General features: G+C 43.5%; 2 protein-coding genes across 3 annotated transcripts in view; both read left to right on the forward strand.

Annotated features, from left to right (window-relative positions):
• Positions 1-16,694, forward strand: part of LOC127583864 (uveal autoantigen with coiled-coil domains and ankyrin repeats-like) — a 97,973-nt gene extending 81,279 nt beyond the window's left edge. Inside the window, exons 3-9 of the mRNA XM_052040258.1 lie at positions 509-597; positions 4,719-4,783; positions 6,637-6,694; positions 12,891-12,961; positions 15,019-15,125; positions 15,235-15,257; positions 16,606-16,694. Coding sequence (XP_051896218.1) covers positions 509-597; positions 4,719-4,783; positions 6,637-6,694; positions 12,891-12,961; positions 15,019-15,125; positions 15,235-15,257; positions 16,606-16,694 — 502 coding nt within the window. The remainder of the gene's footprint in view (positions 1-508; positions 598-4,718; positions 4,784-6,636; positions 6,695-12,890; positions 12,962-15,018; positions 15,126-15,234; positions 15,258-16,605) is intronic.
• LOC127584031 (uveal autoantigen with coiled-coil domains and ankyrin repeats protein-like) overlaps positions 16,528-18,412 on the forward strand; it is a 48,251-nt gene continuing 46,366 nt past the window's right edge. For both annotated transcript variants that reach the window (XM_052040552.1, XM_052040553.1), the window contains exon 1: positions 16,528-16,701. The gene's annotated coding sequence lies outside the window, so the exon portion shown is untranslated. The remainder of the gene's footprint in view (positions 16,702-18,412) is intronic.

An 18,412-nucleotide genomic window follows, 5' to 3' on the forward strand; every position in this document is an offset into this window, starting at 1 on the left:
ATAGGGTAAATAGAATGAAACTTCTCCCATTGGCAGATAGTTCAATAAGTTTCAGAAATCTTCCAAGAATCTGAAATGCGCTGATAAAATTGAGTGGTTTATCCTTGGGCCTTTTATTGAAGGCATTTTATCTGCCAAAAATTTGTCCATGTTTACATTTGTGATTGGTGGTACAAATGTGGTGTGTCAGGATTTGTTTGTAGCACTTAAACACTTAAAATACTGGTGCTGTATTTTAGGTTTAATTAAACTTAAATTTTCCAGCTGCTGTGGTGGGGTTTGAACATGTACCTCTTGATCATTAGTACAGTTCTCTGGACTTCAGTAACTTAATGTTGCTGCCTCCACTGTTATCATTGCAGCCATTTGTGTGTTTGCTCTTCAGAAAGCAGAAGAGTAAAATCAGAGCAGTTCTGTGAGAGAGGAACCTCGTCCTCAAGCAGAATATCCCGAAAAATGTCAACTGCAACATAAGAGCTTAATTTTCCTTTTGCTTTTTCTCTTCCAGCTTCCACGTTGCAGCAGCGAAAGGGGATGTCCCCTGTATCAATGCAATGCTCTCCCACGGTGTTGATGTCACGGCAATAGACGCTGCAGGTAACTCTTCATTCTGTTTCCTCTGGAGCGCTAGAGTTCGAGAGGAAGCCATGAAAGAAGTTCATAAAATGAGGCATAAGTAGGGTAGTCAGAATCTTTCTCCCAGAGTAGAAATGCCAAATATTAGAGGATATGAATCTAAGGTGAGAGGAGGAAGGTTTAAAGGAGATGTTCAGGGGAAGTTTTTTTTACACGAGTGGTAGGTGCCAGGGGTGGTACTGGAAGCAGATACGGTAGTGGTGTTTAAGAGGCTGTTACATAGACACATGAATATACAAGGAATGGAGGGATTTGGATCATGTGCAGGCAGAGAGATTTTAGTTTAATTTGGCATCATGTTCGGTACAGACATCATGGGCCGAAAGGCCTGTTCCTGTGCTGTACTGTTCTATGTTTCATGTTCTATGTTAGAACTTTGGGGAAAAGTGTCCAGCATCTCAACTTGCCACTTCGGAGGTACCAGTCTTGGTGTTATTTTCCTCTTCCCTCACGTCTGCCTTTTTCCAATAGGAACAACTTGGGCCATTTGTCCCTCAAGTCTGCCTTGCCATTCTATACGACCATGACCGATCATACACCTCAGTGTTGCCTTCTAGCTTGACTTAGTGTCTAAAAATCTGTTGGTCTCAGCCTGGAATATATTCAATGACTCAGATGTCTCTGCAGTCGAGAATTCCAGAGACTCTAATCTCAGTCTGAAATGGCCAAACCTATATCCTGAGACCATGACTCCTAGTTAAAGAGCTCACAGTCAGGGGAGTAGGAGAGAAGTAACAAACATGACACTGTTAATTCTGTCGAGCTATAGAAGGGATCTGTACATTTCAATGAGATCTTCTCTCTAACTTACTCCATAGAATATTGGTCTATTTTAAGACAACTTTCTCAACTCAACAATCCAGTGAACCATGCTTTCACTCCTGTGAGATGTATATAACCTTCCTTGCATTGGCAGTCCAGAAATGTATGCTCTTTGTAACTGTTTGGTTTCTTGGAGTCCCACTTTATCCAGTCTGTTGATGGTTGGAACCTCTCAGTTCTGGTATTGTTCTTCTGTATCTTTATCACTTTTTGCCTGAAATGTGCATATTTTGTGCATTTGTATTTAAAGGAAAAGCAAATACCATGATAAGATATTTCATTTATTGTTCTCAGGATGTGGGTGTAACATTTATTTCCCTACCCTCCCTCATTAATCTTGCAGTGGTTCATTTCAAAGGACAGTTGAGATTTGAGGACATTGGTGGGCCAGGAACCACGTATTGACCATACCAGATAAGGAGGGCATATTTTCTTGAAGATTAGTGAACCAGATTTTTTTGTATATCAATTCAGTGGTTCTTCATGGTCTCTGTTACTGACAATAGTGTTTTTTTTCTGGAAATTGCTTGAATTTAAATTACCCAGTTGCACAGGGTGAGATTTGAATCAAGCCTCTGGGTACCAGTTGGTAATCAAACCGTTCTGCTACCATTTCCTGCTCATTTCTCTGCCATTGATTTTATTCTTTCACGCGTCTAAGCTGCTAATGTCTAGCCTTCCTTCATGGCTATTTATTTGGTGCCATTTGTTTCTGAGATCAAATTAAATAACCAGTTAACATTTACATTACCACCCTCAACAGTACAAACAACTTGCTCCTGATTTTTCAGTGTCTCTTGATACTTGTCAGGCCCTAAATCCCACAGTTAGTTTTCCACTGACTAATGGGAAGGAAGAGTGTTTAGTATGTTGAATGTTGGTTCCTGGACTGATCAGAGGTTTGTTACTCTCTGAGGGAGGTGTTAATTGGGAAAAGGTTGTGGGAGAATTACACTATTACTACGAATGACCCATGCAAATCTGAAGAGATCTGTGCTAGTGTGTCTGCACATGTGACATCTAGAGGAAGCATACTAGGACATAGAACAGTACAGCACAGGCCCTTCGGCCCACGATGTCTGTGCTGAACACAACGCTGAATTAAACTAAGTCTCTTCTGCCTGCACATGATCCATATCCCTCCATTTCCTGCATATTCATGTGTCTGTCTAAAAGCCTCTTAAATGTCACTGTTGTATCTGCTTCCACCACCGCCCCTGGCCGCTCATTCCAGGCGCCCACCACTCTCTGTAAGAAAAAAAATTGCCCCACACATCTTTTAAATTTTCTCCCTCTCACATTAAATGCATTGTCCTCTAGTATTTGACATTTCTACCCTGGGGGACTAAGATTCTGACTGTCTAACTATCTATGCTTCTCATAATTTTATAAACTTCTATCAGGCCTCTCCTCTGCCTCCGCTGCACCAGAGAAAACAACACAAGTTTGAACAGCCTCTCCTTGTAGCTCACGCCCTCTAATGCAAGCAGCATCCTGGCAAACCTCTTCTGCACCCTCTCCAAAGCCTCCACTTCCTTCCTGTAATGGGGCGACCAGAATTGCGTACAATACTCCCAAGTGCAGCCTAACCAAAGTTTTCTTGTTAAAATTCTTGGCACTAGCTAAACACCTCTTCTATGTACATTGCTGCTACGGAGCCCAATTATATTCACTAATACTGGTTTAGGCTAGCTGTTCGATGTCCTGGCAGGTTAATTTATGGATTGATCGGATGGTTCTAGTCTCAATGGAATGTATTCCCAGCCTTCTCATTGTTTCTCTCTGCCTGTTTTCCTAATTAGAATGGGGCATGTAATGTTCTGATTTAATTTAAAGGTTTGATATATTTTCATTTCCCCTATTAGCTTGTGAGAAATCATCAAATCTCCACTTGGTACTTCTGTCAACAAACTGTAATTAGGAGCTGGATACATTGGCATTAATCCATGTCTTGCCTCTTTGTTGTTAGTTGTGTCAGAACATTTCTCGCATTTTCTTGTTTTGGAGGGAAGTTTATTTTCCTCTAGCCTGGAGATGAATGATGCTGTTGACAGACCAAAGCCTTGTGTTCTATTAGCAGTTTGTAATAGTTATGCCCATAAGATTTGCACCAGTGAATTGGGGCTGAACATGTAACCAGCACCATTGGGCATGTTGAAGAAAGGAGAGACCTTCCTGTCGATAGTGCCTTTTAATGTTCTCGGTTATCCCAAACCCTTTACAGCCAGTGAAGTTGTTGTAATTTAGGAAATTTGTGTACAGCAAGCCCTCAGAATCAACAATGAGATCGTAACCTGATGAAGGATAAATGTTGGACAAGATGGCTGAAAGCTCCTCTGCTCTTCAAACTAGCAGGCACAGGACTTTCACGTGACCCTGAGAGAGCAGATAGGGCATTGGCATAATGTCAGAAAGACAGGATTCTGGCCATGCAGAGCTCATGCTGCATTGGGAGTGCAGCCCGGATTTTCCATCAAGCCTCTGAGTTTGGACTTCCATGATCAGAGACATTTAGGGGAGATTTGGTAGTGCTTGGCGACCTATTTCCCATAGCAAAGGTCAGTAACTAAGGGACACTCATTTAGGTGAGGATTAAAAGAACAACAAATCTGATGGAGGAACTCAGCAGGTTGAACAGCATCTGTAAGAGGAAAGGAATTGTCATCATTTCATGTCAAAACCCTGAGTCCTGATGCAGGGTTTTGACCTGAAACGTCGACAACTCCTCTCCCCGCCCCCCACGGATGCTGCTTGACCCACTGAGTTCCTCCAGCATCTTGTGTGTTCTCCAGATTCCAGCATCTACAGTCTCTCGTGTCTCTGAGGATTAAAGGGAGTTTGTTGAGAATATTTCATTCAATGAGTGTTGGGGATCTGGAACAACAGAGGAGGCAGAAGCCCTCATTATGTTGTTAAAGAACACCTAAGTCAGCGTGTGATGAACCATGACCTACAGGGCTACTGGTCAAGAGCCAAGGAGCTGGAGGAACCTACAGAAGTTGGGTTACACCACTCATAGGTGGTATGGGCACAATGTGCTGACTGATGGCCTTCTGTGCTGTAACTGTCCATGGTTCTATTCTGGCTCATCAACTGTTGCCCACTTGTCCTACAGTGGATACTTAAAGAACCTTTAAGACCAAAAAATTCTGGTGGCTTTCTCAGTGGCAGTGCTGTTGTTTAAAGATCTCATTGAGAAAGAGCTTGCCTTGTGTCAAAAGCTCAGCTGTTACTGATTTTATTTTCTCTTTATCTTGCAGGACGAAGTGTGTTACATCTCGCTGCTAAAAATGGGCAGTCGCTGTGCTTGCAACGGTTACTCCAGGTAGTTGGAATTCCCTCTTGGCAATAAGGATATAAAGATCTTTAAGGATATAAAGATCAATTTCATCTGTCAATAAAGAATTTATATTAACTTTGCAATAGAGATGATTCCCAGTGGTAAAACTGAAGTATCTAAAGTTTCTGAATGTAGTGCTTGTGCCGTGTGTGCTTGAAGTATACACATTCAAGTGTGACATTTTCTGCTGTGTTCGATTCTTCACAGAGCAAATACTCCTCAACGTTGGAGAGGAATTTTTAAATTCCACTCTTGTCTCTTCGAGGAGATTCCATGGAATTGGAATTGGTTTATTATTGTCACGTACCGAGATCATTCCATACATTGAGGTATGGAACGGAATGCAGAATAAAGTGTTGCAGTTACAGAGGAAGTGTAATGCAGGTAGACAAAACGCAAGGGCCATGACAAGGTAGATTGAGAGATCAAAAGTTCATCTTTTAGCATACAAGAGGTCCATTCAAGGATGGAAGAGGGTAGATGGTTTCACGGGGTGGGTTGCTGCACCAACAGGTTGCTTACTGTCTTGTATGTTTGTGTTCAATATTAACAGCACAAGAACAAGTTATCTGACTGCTCAGTTTGTGGCCGTCTTCTGTTCCATACGATCCTTTTGCCACCTTGTTTCCTCATCCCCTGTTGATATATCCTTATATTCCTTTGTCCTTGGTGTGCTTATCCAGCTTCTCAAGTTCATCCATTCCGTTCTCCCCAACTCCTCCTCTTGGCAGAGTTCTGTGTTCTCACCACTAGAGTATTTCCTCCTGAATATCCTGATGGATGAGGGTTAGGAAGGAAGGCTGGTCAGATTAGATGAGGGAAGAGGGCAAGAGGCTCCGGTGCAGCACAAACACCACCGTGTAGTGACAAGCCTGTTTGTGCTGTATATACTGGGCACATTTTCATTCACTTTCAAGGAATACTTTGGTTAGTCAACATATCTGTAGAAAATATTGCATCAGGAATAATGGAATGTAAATTTGTTCACTTGGGTTTATTTGACAGATCGTGTGACTCATTGGTTTTGAAATTAAGGTGCATGAGTCTTGAGCTGATGGAAGGTTGGGGAGGAGGTCTGGTCTGTAGGGATTCGAGGCAGCAATTCTGCCTCCCAGTACTGATATAACAAACATCCTGAGATTCTATATGCAGAATTTATTGACTTCCTTTAAGGACATAATTAAAAAAAAACTAATGCTATGGTTATTACAGTTTTACAGTCACTTCATATGACGAAGGGTGGTCAGTATGTGGAACAAGCTGCCAGACGAAATGGCAAAGACGGGGGTGGGTGGGGGCATTCAGCCCATCAGCTTCATGCCAGCTCCCAGGGGAGCAATCCCATCAGTCTCATGCCCACCCACACCACTGATTCTTTTGCCACTGAGCTACAATAAAGGGTAACTTATTGGGTCTTTGGGATGTGGAAGGAAATTGATGCATCTCGAAGAAACCCAGACCATCACTAGGAGAGTGTGCAAACTCCACACAGACAACACCAGAGGTCAGGATTAAAGCTAGGTCCCTGGAGCAGCAAGGTACCCATGCTAACTGCTGCGCCACTGGTGCATTATTCAGAAATGGTGGTAAATGGGGGGCATGATATTCCCTGGAAGTTTGTCTATACTCATAGAAGGTATCCCACATGGAAAAGGTTGAGCAGTCATATAGCTCTTACAAAGTAGCTTGCAAAAGCCTGTTTCTGTTGTGAGGAGTAATCTTCATCGGGGAGCGCAAATTTTTTTTTCTGCAGCTCTGGATGATGTATGCAGTTTCAATGTGGCAGGATGTCATATTATTGTTCACCTGTATTAAATAAAGGCCTTTTTGTTTTACAGCAAGATTGCCCTGTTGACACTATAGACCATCAAGGTAGATCTGCCCTTCATGATGCAGGTTTGTATGAGATTGCTTAAACTAGCTTGCTTTTTTTGTATGTAGGGAATGAATTTTAATGAGGTTCTGGTGCTGCTTGTATTTAGGGAGTGAGTCTGTTTTCACTTGAATGTTTAGGAACTGACAAAACAGTTGCTTGTATGTAATTAAAAATTAAAAAAAACTGCAGATACTGGAAGTAAAAACAAAATTCTGGAAACACTCAGCAGCATCTGTGCAAATAGAAACTGATTTAACTTTTTGTGGCCTCGATCCTTAGAAATGGAAAAGTGAGAAAACAAGTTTACTTTTAAGTTGCAGGGTGGGGGAGGAATGGGCAGAACAAAAGAAACACCTCTGATAGGGTGAGGCTGGCGTAGCTGTGGTGAAAAGCTGTCTATGAGGACAGCTACGGAGAACAAAGGTATACATAAAGGTTTTCAAATGCAGATCAGAGCTCTTGCAGAGATCTGAAACCAAAAGGAGAATGCTGGAAATGCTCAGCAGCTTGAGCCCTGAGTGTGAAGGAGGTTTTAAAACTGAGTTCATGTCACAGATTGGTAATCTTGCAGCAGAACTGGTTAATGAAAGAAAAGGGAGAATTAAACGTGAAGTTCCGACTCCCACTCCTACTCTGACGTACCTGTCGATTGCCTTTCGCACTGTTCAAGTGAAGCCCAGTGTAAGCTTCATGAACATCTGGGCCTCCTAGATATTTAACTTAACAATTAAACATAAATTTCCCTCTCTGTTTATATGGCCAATTCTGCTGTAATCCATTCGTAATATTAACAGATGAAAAAACACTCTGATGCTGGAGGAACTCAGCAGGTCAGGCAGCATCCGTGGAGAAAAGCAGGTGGTCAATGTTTCTGGTCAGGACCCTTCTTCAGGACTGAAGATAGGAAAAGGGGAAGCCCAATATATAGGAGGGAAAAGCAGAGCAGTGATAGGTGGACGAAAGAGGGGAGGTGGGGTGGGCACAGGGTGGTGATAAGTAGATGCAGGTAAGAGAGAGTGATGGGCAGGTGCGGGGGAGGAGGAGAGAGCAGATCCACCGGGGGATGGGTCAAAGATGAGAGAAAGGAAAACAGAAAGGGGCAAGAAAAAAGAGAGGCTAGGAAAGGGAAGAAGAGAAGAAACATGAGGGGGGTGGGGGGGGGGTTGTGGGGATTACTTAAAGTGGGAGAATTCAATGTTCGTGACATTATGCTGCAAGGTTCCAAGACGGAAAATCGGGTGCTGTTTCTCCAGTTTGTGCTTCCTCCAGCATCATAGTGTTTTTCATCTAGATTCTAGCAACTGAAGTCTGTCCATAGACGCTGCCTGATCTGCTAGGCAGGTATATATCCTCATCACAGTGAAGAAGGGTCTACTATAAAGCATCCCTTGTGCAAAAGCACATTGTAATCATCTTCATCAATTAATAGTACTGTTAATTTATTAATTTGACAGTTCATTCATAATAAGGTCAAACACTGACAAACAGCATTTCAGTTCTCCAAAAGCTCAGTGCTTCAAATTAGACAAAAGATCTCATTAATCAGGCAAACTTCATTCATGAAAATGAAGCCAATTGAGCTCCAGCTGAAATCCAAAGTCCTGTTAAATGTAATAGTTTATAAATTTTTACTTCAGATCACAAATATAGCTGTCTTATAAGGCAAATCAAAAAATATTTTAATAGCATCATTTACACCTCCAAAACTTTTTTCGATCCAATAAAGTGACCCAAGGGGAAACTTTTTCACCCAGAAAGTGGAGAGTATATGGAACGAGCTGCCAGAGGAAGTGGGTGAGGCAGGTACAACAGTGTCATTTAGGAAGCACGTGGGTAGGTACATGGAGGGGCGGGGTTGGAGGGATATGGGCCGGACACAGGAAATTGGGGCTGGGTGGGTGCCGTGGTTGGCATGGACTGGTTGGGCCGAAGCAATCTGTGCTGTATTGCTCTATGACTAAGGTACCTTTTGAGGTGTTGCAGTGGAGGAATTTTGCAGCCAATTTTCATGCAGCAAGCTGCCAGAGAAAGCAAAACTACAAGGAGGATATATGACCCATGGGTAAAGCGATATTGTTGGCTGGCCTGGGATGAATTAACTTTGAAGTTAGTTCCTTTCATGCTCTCATTCCTCATCTGTGTTCAAGGTCCTCGGGCCCATTTCAAGTCTCTCTCAGTTCCACACTGTCATGTATGGGTTCTTTCAGTCTGGGATGAGATAAGCCCATGGTTGCTTATCTTGTCCGGGAGTGTTGCTGTAGCATTCCAGGCAAAGGCTTGTCATTCAACGTCCTCTCTCCTTTGAAATGGTTAACCCTCTCTTCTGCTCGAGTCTCCTGACTACAGCTTCTGTTTCATCCAAAAGCCAAAATCATTATTGGATTGTGTTTGTTGGGAAGTGTGAGGGAAGAGCTCGTGCATCATAAAGGCTGGAGAACACCGTTCAGTCCATCAAACCCATGCTAGTGTTTCATGCTCCACACAAGCCTCCAGACCCTAGAGGTTTGCGTGGGTGTAAAATTAAGACACAAGCTGACCAGGGCCAGTCTGAACCCAGCCTGGACCAGGGCCAGTCTGAACCCAGCCTGAGCCTGAAGGTTGTAATTTTATTCTCCAACCCAACCCAACCCAACCCAACCCAGAGGCACCCGCAGAAAAGCAGGAGAGAAGTATTGGTTTATTATTGTCACATGTACCAAGATACAGTGAAAAGCTTTTGTCTTGCGTGCCACCCAGACAGATCATTCCGTACATAATTACATTGAGGTTGTAAAAAGAAAACAGAATGCAGAATATAGAGTTGCAGTGACAGAGAAAGTGCTGCGCAGGTAGACAAAAAACAAGTGCAAGGGCCACAATGAGGTAGATTGTGAGATTGAGTTCGTCTTTTCATGTATGAGAGGTCTGCTCAAGAGCCTGATAACAGCGGGATAGAAGCTATCCTTGAGCCTGGGGGTATATGCTCTCAGCCTTTTGTATCTTCTGCCCAACAGGAGAGGGGAGAAGAGAGAATAACCGGGGTGGGAGGGGTCCTTGATTATGTTGGCTACTTTCCCGAGGCAGCGGGAAGTGTAGACGGTCAGTGGAGGGGAGGTTGGTTTGTGTGATCTGCGTGAGTTGTTTTGCTGGGTGTCTGTTGCTCCTGATCAAAAAAAAAATGAGTGTGAACTTGGTGGTGCTTAGTGCATCCTCTGAGCTGGTAACTGGCCAGCATGACCCAGCCTGAACCTGAGTGATATACAGGTCATACACCTGGCCTGTCTCTAAGCTGACATATATAGTTGGATCTCATTGGACTTGTGTCAGTTGACCATGCTCCACCTTGCTACCCCTTTTCTGTCTTCCTCATCACTTTATCCTCTCCCTTGTGTATTTATCTTAGCTCCTAGATTCCTAGATATTCATCAAGTTATACAGCACAGAAACAGTCCCTTTGGCCCAACGTCCATGATGACCAAGATGCCTATCTAAGCTAATCCCATTTGCCTGCATTTGGCCCATATCCCTTTCCTATCCACATAACCAATTTATACAGGATATTTCCCCTCTATCTTTCAGTCCAGATGAAGGGCTTAGACCCAAAATATTGACACTCCCTTTCCACAGATGCTGCCTGACCCGTTGTGTTCCTCCAGCTTGCTTGTTAACCCGTAAACCCAACTTGCCAATTGCCTCAATCACTCCCTGTGGACAGGGAGTTTCTCAATTTCCTGTTGAATTTTTTTTAGCGCCTGTTATTTTTATCCCCTTGCTGTGGTCTTCTCTGCAAATGAAATCATCTTCTAGACAAGGAAACCCTTCAAGATCCTAAAGGCCTCTATCGATTGCTTAGAGGAAAGTCTAGACACTTCAGTCTTTATATGAAAGCCTAGAGGAATATAAATCTGTGGCCAACTGAAGTTTCCATCCTGGTTTCACTACCATGCAGATAGAAGAAATTCCCAAACTGCTTTTGTTAATGTGCCAGAGAACTCCCCTTATTGATTGATGAGGGGACATTGTAGGGCACCTTGTTCGTGCTGTCACAATATTTCCAGAGCACTGATGTTTGCAATTAGAATTATCTTGTTTGTGTCCCACTGAAGTCAAGTTGTACTTTGCATTAAAATGTGATGATTTTAGAATTTTTAAAAAACTATTATGACATGGACATTGCACGTGAGGCCAAAATTTATTGCTTATACTTAAGTGGCTTGCTCAGTCTAATCCAGCACAGGATCAGTGGGCAGATTCTCCAGTACAACTGCAGGGAGTTGAGGAGTCCAACAATGAAACAGAGTTGGAACGACGGCAGCAAAAACCTCTCAGGAACATTGGGACTTCAATACTCGTGTGCAAGGATGGTACCCACAAAGCCACAGATGGATGGGAGAACTAGATAAGTACATAAGGAAAAAGATAGAAGGAAGGTGACAGGCAATATGAAGAGGAGTGTAATGATGATGTGCACTAGTTGGCAGGGGTGATCTGTTTCTGTACCCTAACTATGATGCATTTCTTTGTACAGATGTTTGGTACTTGCACTTCCACTCGTGTAGGAAACCAGAACTTCCTGACTGTTATTTGGGGAAATCAGAAAATTAGGTCAATAACAAGTAGTATACTGGACTGCTAAATTGAACTGCTTACAAATAACATAATGATATCTTGTGACATGAATGTTGGTTGACTCATTGGCCAGTTGTTTGTGACCCAGACCATTATTTAGGAAGTTCTTTCCCAACTCTTCCCACATCCTGAATGTTGAAATCAAGACCCCCCTGTCAACTTGTTTTTTATTTCAAAGTTTTTCCCACTCCATTACAGGCAACCAAGGTTGCTTTTTGACTTCTTTTCTTGCTGTTTTGGTGTCATGGCCATTATCTAAGATTTCTCAGTTGGTAACAATACTTCATGCATTTTACTTTTATCATGTGCACGATTATATATCAATAGGTTTCTTGAAAGTTGCATGCAACTGGATAATGCCTTAAATACTTTGGATTGTACTGTCTCCCTATCCCACAATTCATCACTCTCCTCAAAGTGTTGCGATATAAAACCACAACTTGCTAAGTCATTGGTGAGTAGATAAGGGCATATTTGATGAGAAAAGTTTGGTAAAATCATTTCATAGAACATGGAACAGTACAACAGAGGAACATGCTCTTCTGCCCTTGATGTTGTGCCAAACTAATTAAGCTAATGATGCCTAATTACACTCATCCGCTCTGACCGCACATAGTCCGTGTCGCTCCATTCTCTGGAAGACGTGAATGTAGGAAATGGGGAGCAGGATGGGCCATTTGGCCTATCAAGTCTGTTCTGCCATTTCATGAGATCATGGCAAATCTACTGTGTCTTCTGTTTCCACCTTACTCCCGTATTTCTTGATCCCTTCATGAAAGGATTAAAGCGTAAAGCTAGAAAAGATTCTTAAACTGGTATTTATGGAAGTGCAAGTACCAAACACCTGTACCAAGAAGTGCATTGTACTTATGGTACAGAAACAGGTTACCCCTGCCGACTGGTGCACATCAGCCTTGCCCTCCTCTTCCTCTTGCCTATCACCTTCCTTTTGCCTTATTCCTTGAGTACTTAAATAGCTTCCCCATCCATCAGTGGCTTTGTGGGTAGCACTTGCTCCTCTCAGTCGGGAGGTCATGGGTTCAGACCCCATTCTAGAGCACAAACATCCCCGCTGACCTCCAGTGTACTGCTGAGGGAGCACTGCTTTGGCTGGGTCCATCTTGTGAACCAAGGCCTGGTTTGCCCTCTTGGGTAGGTATTAAACTAAAAAGCCCAGGTCATTACTCTGAAGGAACAGCAGGTGAGTTCTCCCCAGTGATCTGGCCAATATTTATTCCACAATGAGCTTGCTGTGCACAAATTGGCTACTGCTTTTCCCAAATTAAAATGCAGATCATACTTAAAAAAGCACTTCATTGGTTGTTGGGCATTTCAGGAAAATTTGAAGCCACGACAGGAATATATAAATGCATATCTCACGCTCTCTCGCGAGTGCTCTCTCGCCCTCTCTGTTACCAAAGACACCAGTTAAATGCTGAAACTATGCATATGCTTTTTTCATGGCAACTTTGGCTACACTGGGGCAGTTTGCTATCTGATTCAGCTTATCAGACTAAATGAGAATCATTGCTCTCAGACTCCTAATGAATTAACCAGTTTGTTGCATTAGTGTTGTAACTTCCATTATACTTGTGCCCTGTGTTTCAGCTGTTGCTGGTTGTGCATCATGTGTGAAGCTACTCTTGGACCATGGAGCTGTTGTGAATGTCAAGGATGGGGTAAGTGCGATGAATCTCTCTTGGAATGTAAATTACATAAGATGCATGGTAGACAAATGGCCATCATTGCTGAAACAGTCAAAACGTGGTCATGTTACCAGGCTAACAGTGAGAAGTTTTGGATCAATTATTCAGAGATTCAAGTTCAAATCCCAGCACAGTAGCTGGGGAATTTAAATTCAAGCAATTAAATTCCAGACCTTTATTTGAAAAAGTAAGCTGATCTCAGTGATGACCTTCATTGGATGTGAAGTGGATGTTTCCTTCTGTCGGGGAATCTGGAACTGGAGGTCACTGTTTAGAAATAAGGGGTTGCCTATTTAAGACAGAGATGAACTGAAATACTGTTCCCTCCGTTTGCGAGTCTTTGGAAACTCCCTTCTTTGAAGGGCAGTGGATGTATAGCCTTTGAATATTTTTAAGACAGAGGTGCTTGAGAGGTGGTGGGAAAGAGGAATGTAGAGTTGAGGTTACTATCAAATGAGCCATAATTTTATTAAATGTTGGAGCAGGCGTGAAAGGTGAGACGCGTCTATTCTTCTAATTCACGTTCATGTGTATGTATGAAGCTGCTGGATTGTTGTAAAAATCCAACTGAATCACTAATATCCTTCAGGGAATGAAATTTGTCCTTGTCTGGTCTGGCTTGTGCAAGACTATAGACTGCCAATATGTCTGAGGCTCTTAACTGCCTCCTCAGTCCGGGGGCACTTGGGAATGGATAATAAATAGACACAAGAGACTGCAGATGCTGGAGTCTGGAGCAAAAGATAAACTGCTGGAGGAACTCAGCAGGTCGAGCAGCATCCATGGAGGGAAAGGGATGGTTGGTGTTTCAGATCGAGACTTTGCATCAGGACTGAGAGTGTGGAGGGAAGATGTCTAGTGTGTAGAAATGAGAAGGAGGGATAAGATGGGCTGGTCGGTGATAGGTGGAACTAGATTGGGGGGAGGGGGGTGATGGGCAGATAGAGCGAAGTGGGGGAGAAGGGAGTGTTGAGACAGATGCTGGTAGGTGATTGGTGGAAACAAGGAAAGAAAACAAAAAGTTGGTAGGTGGATAATAAGTGTCCATTTTGCCAGCAATATCCACATCCAATGATCAAATGAAACTGAAACTTCGGCCATGTTGGTCCATTGCCTGTGTTGATGGTCCATTGGAGCATTTTCCCATCTCTCTGAATCCATTAGCTTGACCCTTCCTGTGGGCAATGTGTTACACATTCTTGTGACTCTGGGTAAATAAGTTTCTTCTGAATGCCCTTTTGATTTCTTGGTGCAATCTGAAATTGCTGGCCTCGAGATATCCTCCTCCCCATAATGGGAACGGTCTGTATCCATCAGATAAAAGTCAGAAATCTCAATGATTTTGTTTTTTGTGAAGCTACCTATCTGAATTTAAAAACCTCATAATACAACCTTCTAGATTGGGGATCAAGTTGAACAAGTTCAGATGGCTTGGAACTAATATTGTCTCTAGGATGTAGTGGAATACTCTATCCGGTTTCATACTCTGTGGTATAGAACCAATGTGCAGGCCTTTGAAAGGGTATTAAAAAAAATACGTTGTTTTTTTTTGATATTCTCAAGGGATGTGGGCTTCGCAGTCTGAGCCTGCCCTTGAGAAGGTGGTGGTGAGTTGCTTTCTTGATCTGCAGTCCTTGAGGTGTGGGTACACCCACAATGCTGTTAGGGTGGGAGTTCCAGGATTTGGACCCAGCAATGGTGAAGGAACGGGAGATATTTCCAAGTCAGGATGGTGTGTGACGAGGAGGGCAACATATCGGTGGTGGTGTTCCCCGTGCTTTTGCTGCCTTTGTCATTGTAGCTGGTGGAGGTGGTGGGTTTGGAAGGTGCTGTCTGAGGAGTCTTGGTGAGTTGCTGCAGTGTGTCCTGTAGATGGTACCAACTGCTGCTACTGTGCGTTGGTGGTGGAGTGAGTGGTTGTGGATGGGGTGCCTATCAAGCAGGCTGCTATGTTGAACGTACTGGGCAATGGGACCGACTGAAGAAGCTGGGATCGCCCTCATTGTCTTTGTCGTCTTTCCCACACTCAGGATGGAGGGACCCCTCTTCTGTTGGCTGTCCAGGCATGCCACCCTGTGGCCTGTCGCCTCTTACTGGATCGCGGAGCAGACGTCAACTCTAGGGATAAAGAAAGCAGGTAATTTGAAAAGAAACTGCAAGTTTGAACAAAATCTATCACATTTAAGTTGCACTTTTAAATGTGGCCCAATGGGAGATGGTTGGTTGATTCTTGCTGAGTTGCTCAGATCGGAGCCAATCCCGGTTAAAGGTAAGTTAATGGATCTTGGTTGAGGGCACTGCAGTTCACCTCAGTGTGATGAGCAATCTTCCAGGATCATAATTAAACCTCTTTGATTAGACTGTGAGAATTTGTAAGATAAGACATCTTTATTAGTCACATGTACACCGAAACACACAGTGAAATGCATCGTTTTGCGTAGAGTGTTCTGGGGTCAGCCCGCAAGTGTTGCCATGCTTCCGGCGCCAACATATCATGCCCACAACTCCCAAACTCTTTGGAATGTGGGAGGAAACCGGAGCACCCGGAGGCAACCCACGCAGACGTGGGGAGAACGTACAAACTCCTTACAGACAGCGGCGGGAATTGAACCTGGGTCGCTGGTGCTGTAATAGCGTTACGCTAACCGCTACATCCCCATGCCTGCCCACTACCATGCATAAAAGCAGCTTTATTTCAAAGCAATCTACTACCCTCTAATTATAAGGTCACATAGTATTCACAGCACAGAAACCGGCCACTCTGCCTTTAGTCCACTGACATTTACTACAAACCCACTGACTCCCACAGCTACCTAGACCACACCTGACCTGCTGAGTTCCTCCAGCATCTTGTTTGTTGCTGCCTTTTTCTGTGTTGGGTCTTCATGCTCCACAAGACCCTCCTCCCACCCCTTTTATTTCTTATGTGCTTGTTCTTTTTCTCTTGTTCTTTGCTTGTCTCTTTACTAATTCCGTCACCTGCCCATGTGGGAGTGAGTTACACTCATCTCTGAGTTCTTTACCACTTTGGTTAGTGACTGTATCTTAGGCTGATGGTATGCGTTCTGGACGTCCTGATGGAGGGTCTTGACCGGAAGCATCAACTGTCCATTTTCCCCCACCAATGCAGTCTGACCCACTGAGTTCCTGCTGCAGTTTGCCTTTGCTGCCCTAGGAGATACCGGCACGATAGATAAAAGTCTGGTCACAAAGCAGGTTTTGAAGGATGTCTTAAAGGAAGAGAGGCAAGAGGAGTGAAGAGGTTTAGGAAGAAAATTCCCTAAGGAATGGCAAGTCACTACCAGTGTAGTGATGGGAAGTGACAGGGTGGGGATGTGCAACTGGCTAATATTTTAGAGTAGAGATCATGTTTGCAGGGTTGTTCATTCATGTATACAGTCATGTATCAGTGGGTTTTCCTGTACTGATCTCCAGGGATCATGGTTACCTGAACTGCAACTTGAGCTCAAAGCTTCTGAGCTGTGGGAGGGGAACTTTTGTTCACCTGGTCATCTGTTGTTTTAGGACTGCGTTTGATGCTGGGATGCAAGTCTGGTTGCAAGGAAGCAGTGGAGGTCCTACTAAATCACAGAGCTGATGTTACTTTGATGGATCAGCATGGACACAGTGTTTGCACTATGCACAGCTCTCCAAAAACCCAGAAGTGTTGACTTTGATCAGAGCTGCAGTGGAGAAGGCAGGTTAAAGGTAAGGTTATTGATGCACACAAAGATATCTGGGTGAACTGCAATGTAATTTGTGGTGTGGGAATGATGGCTGTGATCTAAGCTGGCAGACCACATACCAGTTTAATTTTTTTTGCTTCCTGTTATCCTCGCTTCAGGGTTGCACTTCCTCTGAATCAGAGGATTATGGGTCAGGGGATAGACTGACGTTTGGTGCGGTATCGGGGAATGCTGTGCTGTCAGAGGTATCATCTTTCAGCTGAGACAATCTGATTCATCTGAAGGATTGAAAATCACAAGTATCCTGGGGGCCAATATTTACCCTTTGCATCAAGAGATCTGCTCATTATCACTTGGCTGAGTTGGGATCTTTGCTGTGCACAGGTTGCATGCCAAAGTTCTTGCATTACAACCTAGCTGCACTTCAAAAGTACTTCATAGCCCGTAGAGAAACTTTGGGATCTCTTGAGGCTTAGAAAGGCACCATAGAAAAAGTCAAAGTTGAGTTTATTGTCATCTGCACAAGTCCATGTGTGCACAGGTGCAGTGAAAAACTTACTTGCAGCAGCATCACAGGCACATAGCATCATTCACAAGAAAAGCATAAATTAAAAATAAATTGTACACAATTTTTACAGGAAAGAACACAATTAGAACAAAAAAAAATCAAAAGTCCTCATTTTAGTGCAAAGTGGTCCCAGTGTGGCTAAACTGTAGTGATTAGGGTTTTGCCAGTCGGTTCAAGAACCGAATGGTTGAAGGGAAGTCGCTGTTCCTGAACCTGGTGGTGTGGGACTTCAGGCTTCTGTACCTCCTGCCCGAATCTGTGTCGTGTTTCGTTGTTGGCATGGACGCAATGGTGGCTTTCTATGCTGCAGATTTCGATGGTTTTACACAACGTTTGCCTTGGGCAGCATTGGTAGGTTGTGGAGCAGACACTGCTGGTGGGTACCAAGCAGGGCAATTGGATTATTGGAAGGGAGGGGACAATTATGCTGTTTTGTGTCTGCTCAGACTCCTGATGCTGGTTTGCAGTTGAACATGTGACTTTGAGCTGCTTTGCATTCCAAGCATTATCTCTGCTTTAGTCCTGATTTTGCCATCATACTGTTTGGGCACAGCACAGAGTGAGAAATGGCTTACTCAATACACATTTGAAACATTAGCTTTTGTACCTGCTTCTTTGAGAAGATACTTGCCGTAACTGTGTTTTGGGTATGCTGAGTCACAGTCTTCCATCCACTTAATACATCTGAACAAGAATAAGATGCCACATGGGGTGTTTGTAGGAGTGTGTGTGGCTGATTAACGTGACCTCACTGGAGTTCTAAAGGATGTCCGGTGTGGATGAGATTACTGCAGTGTCCCCAATGTGAAGATGAATTGCCCGTGAATCATGTGAAACTTAAAATCTTTGAATTATTACTGAAATACTGTCAAGGGAGAAAGAGTAATCTGCTCTCTGAAAGGGTGGGCTCATAGATTCAGAGATACTTTTTGATAAGGAATTGATTGTATACTTAAACGATTGCAAGGCCATGGGGAAAGAGCAGGGGAATGGGGCTAATGGGATAATTAGTCGTTGATGTATTGTTGTCACAGGTACCGAGATACAGTGAAAAGCTTTTGTTGTGTGCCGTCCAGAGAGATCATTCCATACACAAGTACATCGATGTAGTATAAAAGGAAAACAAAATGCAGAATATAGTGTTACAGTTACAGAGAAAGTGCAGAGCAG

The sequence above is a fragment of the Pristis pectinata genome, chromosome 28 (genome assembly GCF_009764475.1).
Source record: "Pristis pectinata isolate sPriPec2 chromosome 28, sPriPec2.1.pri, whole genome shotgun sequence".
Taxonomy (NCBI): Eukaryota; Metazoa; Chordata; class Chondrichthyes; order Rhinopristiformes; family Pristidae; genus Pristis; species Pristis pectinata.